This window comes from Seriola lalandi, unplaced genomic scaffold, assembly GCF_002814215.2.
Source record: "Seriola lalandi dorsalis isolate HSWRI2012SDOR001 ecotype SW California unplaced genomic scaffold, Sedor1 jcf7180002049762, whole genome shotgun sequence".
Lineage (NCBI taxonomy): Eukaryota > Metazoa > Chordata > Actinopteri > Carangiformes > Carangidae > Seriola > Seriola lalandi.
In genome coordinates, this window is record NW_019520315.1 from 3149 (window position 1) to 8148 (window position 5000).

The 5000-nt window shown below is 43.6% G+C and overlaps 1 protein-coding gene across 1 annotated transcript in view; it reads left to right on the top strand.

Annotated features, from left to right (window-relative positions):
* Positions 1-986: 986 nt before the first annotated feature.
* LOC147819768 (dachshund homolog 2-like) overlaps positions 987-5000 on the top strand; it is a gene marked incomplete at both ends in the record, with an annotated part of 6697 nt that continues 2683 nt past the window's right edge. The window contains 5 exons of the mRNA XM_087171782.1: positions 987-1096; positions 4238-4363; positions 4439-4570; positions 4676-4830; positions 4984-5000. The exon at positions 4984-5000 is cut by the window's right edge and continues 125 nt beyond it. Of these exons, the coding sequence (XP_087027908.1) occupies positions 987-1096; positions 4238-4363; positions 4439-4570; positions 4676-4830; positions 4984-5000 (540 nt within the window). The remainder of the gene's footprint in view (positions 1097-4237; positions 4364-4438; positions 4571-4675; positions 4831-4983) is intronic.

Genomic DNA, 5000 nt, shown 5'->3' on the forward strand with positions numbered 1-5000 from the left:
CATTTTGTCTCAATTTAATTAAGTGTGGAAACACACACATACTGTACACACACGCACACACACACACACACACACACACACATGCACACACACACACACACTGTACTGAGGAATTTAATTTACTGTGTGTGTGGGCGGGTTGTCTTGTACCTGTCAATCAAACACTGACCTGTGTGTACCCCCAACACTGTCATTGTGTGTGTGTGTGTGCGTGTGTGTGTGTGTGTATGTGCTCATAAACAGCTGAGGCAGCAAGTTTGGGCAGGTACAGTAACCATGGCAACCGGCCATGTCGTCAGTCCAACAGACATGTTTGTAATCTGATTACTTTGATTTTTCACTGATGTTATTAGTTGTTTTGAGGTAACCATGGTAGCCAAGTCATTTTTTTCATTTTATTGTGAAACTGATTTGTTTTTGTTTCATGTTGAGAATAAACCTGATAAATGAGCTGTTTTTATTTATTATTTACATCAGACATTATTTTTATATTTCATATAAATTATTTTAAGGTTGAAATAAACATGTTCAGCTCTTTTATTATATAATTCAGTTTATTTTGAACAGTTTAATTAAATTTATAGTCGTCACTTTTTACAGTGTAAAACATTAAAGACAAGATAAATCAAACAATTTAAATCTGAAATGTGATATCTATATATATATATATAATACATTTCACCTCCTTCAGTTTCCTTGTATCAGACCAACTGTGCGTCTCCTAAAAATCTTCCACAGGGACGATCGACACTGAATATAAAGGCCTTGAGGAGAGAGAGAGATGAAACAGATTAATTCATGAAATTAAAACATGAGATTAACCTGGAACATTAAGACTGGGGGGGGGCAGTATTGATTAATTATTGATGTCTGTTGAACTCTGCATTGGCTCTTTTTATTTAAGGTGGATACTCTCCAGTCTTTTAAGGCGGTCAGCAGATTTATTTAAGGGGCCACCCCGCTGTGTTTTTCACTTTCTCTCTCAGCTCTCGACCAGGTCGACCTCCGAAGAGGACCCTTGGCGTGGCCACAATGACTGATGGCTCCAGGCTCCTCCCACACGGTCTGCTAAGCCCCGCCCTGCTCTCACAAACCGGTGAGTATGACAAACAGCTACGTTTCTACGTGAAACTGTAACGACATCGTTTTGGACGAACAAGTTCCTGTGATTTGAGAGCCAGTATGAAAACTGCAGGGGGAGGAGTCAGGGGGAGGAGTCATGTGACAGTGATGATGACAGCTGATGACGTGTTGTGTTCAGTGTCATCACTGTAATAATTGTTCATGCGCTTCAACAGCAGGTTGAACTTTTTGTGTGTGTGTGTGATTAAAGCTATAATTAGCATGTTTAATTAGCAGATGTCAAAATGACTGACAGATTAGAGTCTCACCCGAAGCACTGTTTGTATGTGTGTGTGTGAGTGTGTGTGTGTGTTGCTTCGGGCGACACGTAAAGAATTTTATCTCTGTAAAGAAAATCTTCTTAAGAAAACCAAGTGACATGACAGTGGGATCTGCCCTCTGATTGGATGCTTCCACACAGATGACATCATATGTGATGTTCAGTACTGACGCCACCTAAAGATGGAGACGGGTCCTGGTCCTGAGGCAGGTATTCATAGTCTCATTTAGAGTCTGTGCAGCTGCGTTGTTAATGTGAGCCACATACTGACCTTTGACCTCCATCACCTTCCTGACAGACCTGACAGCTTAATGAAAACACACACTACAACACACACACACCGTTTTTTATTAAAAATACTCAAACTGGCACATTTCTTGACTGAGGTCAGAGACAGAGAGATCAAAGGAACAAGAAAATGATTAACTCTGCGCACACGCACACACACACACACACACACATACACACACACACACACGCACACACACACACACACATACGCACTTAATTAAAATGTTGTAAAGGTTGAGTGTAAACTGAGGGTCAGGTCTCGTGGATAACCAACCACGTCCTCAGATAACCAACTGTATAACCAGAGTACTCTGATATACGACAAAGAGAAGCATTAAAACCTGCAGCAACACACAGGAACCAACCAACGTTATCTAAAAATGACTGAAACAGCTGCTGACCTCTGGGAGGCGACCCTCTGAACGACTTAGTAAAAAGCTCGTTAGCTTCAACTTATCCTGATTCAACATTCAACAGAATCCCAGCAGCTGGTGTTGGAAATGTAGAAAAACTACCTGAGATGGAAGCCATTGTTAACTGTCTACAGTCTGCACCCACCGTTCTCCTGGAACAGGTGGAAGACCTCGACATCAGATCCAGGCATTCTGATTTGTTGTTGTCAGCAACCCTCCAGAGATGACACGCCCACCGCTCGCCGGTCTGAGACCTGTTGATACCGATGGGCTGGAACTGAGAACCTTCATCGTCAAGTTCCTCTGTTTGCAGGAGGAAGAGAGTGTTGGACCCGACCCTGTGAAGAGCCTTACATAATGTTTGTTAGGATTTGGTGCCTTAAAAACTAGAATCAGGGCCTGGTGGTTGTATCCTGCTCCACTCGACTAGTCTCAGGTCACATCCTGTTTATCCGCAGTCAAACAGCTTCATATGAATTATCAACCATTTGTGTGACATTTTGTCATAGTTTCTGTGTAAAGTCTTGAATAATGGCTAAAAAGTGTTTTCTAAGGTCACTGTGACCTTGACCTTTGACCTTTAATCACCAAAGTCTAATCAGTTCGTCCTCGAGTCCAAAGGGACATTTATGTAAATTTGAAGGGATTCCCTTGAGGAGTTCTGGAGATATTGCGTTGTGAAAATGTGAAAATGACCAAACCTTGTGTTTTTGGAGCTTTACTGCTTCGTCATACTTTAACTTAGAAACATGGTTGGAACTTGAAATTGGTCACAAGACTTGAGACTTTCTTTGGTTAAATCAGCATTTTGACAGTTATTATGGTTTTCAAGAAATCCGTATCCGTAGAGATTTTATGTGGGACTGGGGGTGTTGGGGTAATATTAAAGATATTGTGTGTTGTATTTCATTTTACCTGTTAAATGATTCTTTGTGTTTGGTCGACACATGAGTGCAGCTCTAACATTAATCAGTAAAGTATGAATGGACTCTGGCAGACAGGTGGAGGCGATGAGTGATGGTTTTTATCAGCGACACTCTGCAGCGTCTCTTCAGGTCAAAGCTTCTAACAGCACGAAACCAAACTGATGAATGTGTTTCTGTAAAACTGAGATGAAATAAAACCTTGTTTATCCTCCGCTGCTCAGACAGGAAACAGCTGTTTCCAGTGACAGTCAGAAAGAAAATGATGAATTTATCAAACTGACGTTTTATTTACTGCTTGTGTGTGCACAACTGTGTGTGTGTGTGTGTGTGTGTGTGTGTGTGTGTGTGTGCTTTACAAGCAGTGTTGCGTTGTATTTCCTGTTTGGGGGTTTCACCACCTGAGAGCTTCCTGTAATAGACTCTGTGGTTTGAGAAATTAAAATATATGTTTTGTATTTAAGTAGAGAAGAAGAAGTCCACGACCTCCTCGTTAAAATGCAGGAGCCTGAGTCTACCTGGACGGGTGTTAATATACCTGCAGTTCAACAAAATGAACCAACAAACACATTATTCATTTAAAATGTGAAAATTTACTGTGCTAATGCTAACCACCTGCTTCCAGTCTTTATGCTAAGCTAAGTTAGCACCCTGTGGACTCCTCTGTGCTGGACACCTTCAGAGCTGAAACACTGACTGATCTGGATTCTGCTCCAAAGTCTCCTGACATTAAATGTTCCAGTTTTAGAAGAACCTGCGGGGAACATGAGAACACAGACAAAAACGTTCTGTGTTTTTGTTCATGAGGAGGTATTTAATGAGCTGGGGGGGGGGGGGGGGGGGGCATCCCTCGTTAATTCTAATTGAATTAATTAGAATAGGCAATTAATTGGGCCAAGTGGCTGCAGGGAGAGAGGTGGTCGAGAGACACTGACAGTCACTGGAGACTCTCAGGCTGCCAGAGTTATTAATTATTGATCAATCAGCAGCTGAAAACATGGAGCTTGTCTGAACACAGGGAAAATATATGAAGGTCATGTGACCTGTGACGACTCCTCCAACACAACGACACTGTTACAGCTGTGATGAACCATGCAACCTGTGGGGGGCGCCAACAGGACTCAACTAAATCATTACATCATAAGTCCTGACATGGTCTGGGTCCTGTGGCGCCCCCATCAGGACACACTGACCTCCGCTCTCTGCAGGTCTGACGGCGGCAGCGATGGCGGAGGCTCTGAAGCTGCAGAAGATGAGGATGATGATGGGTTTCCATGGAAACAGCAATCAGCAGCGATATCACAACGGAGCCGAGTCTGAGAACGACGACACAGGTACAACTGCGATGTGACATTATCAAATGACATCATCAGGCAGGTCTCCTCCTCTCATCGTCTTCTCTCCTGTAGGAGGAAGTGAAGGATCCTGGGAGAAGGAGCAGCGTCTCCTCCCTCCTCCCTCCTCAGTTGTGGCGCCTCCTGCTGGTTCAGCGTCTCTCCATCTCAGCACTCTGCAGCAACACAGCTCCCTATTGGCCAACCGTGAGTCACAGCTCTGATTGGATACCCGATCACTGCTAGCTTAGCATCATAGCACATCAGTGGTTTACTTTCTCCCTGTATTTCTCTGTGGGTCGGGCTCCTCAGGTCTGTCCAACATTCCTTTTATGGTCATGCCACACCCCCTTCTCCCTGTGGGCCTGCCCCCTGCCAGCGTCGCCATGGCAATGAACCAGATGAGTCAGCTAAGCGGTTTGGCAAACATGGCTGCCGTGTCTCAGGTCCAGACTGAAGAGGGCAAGGTGATAGCTAACACTGCTAATGCTAACATTGACAATGATAACAGACCTAATGCTAGCATGTTGTATGCTAATTAAGTTGATAGTAAAAGTGGTACTGCTAGTTTTAAGTTCTAATGCTAACAGCGCGAATGCTAACTCCTCCATTATGTTCAGGAGTCTCCTCGAGGAAG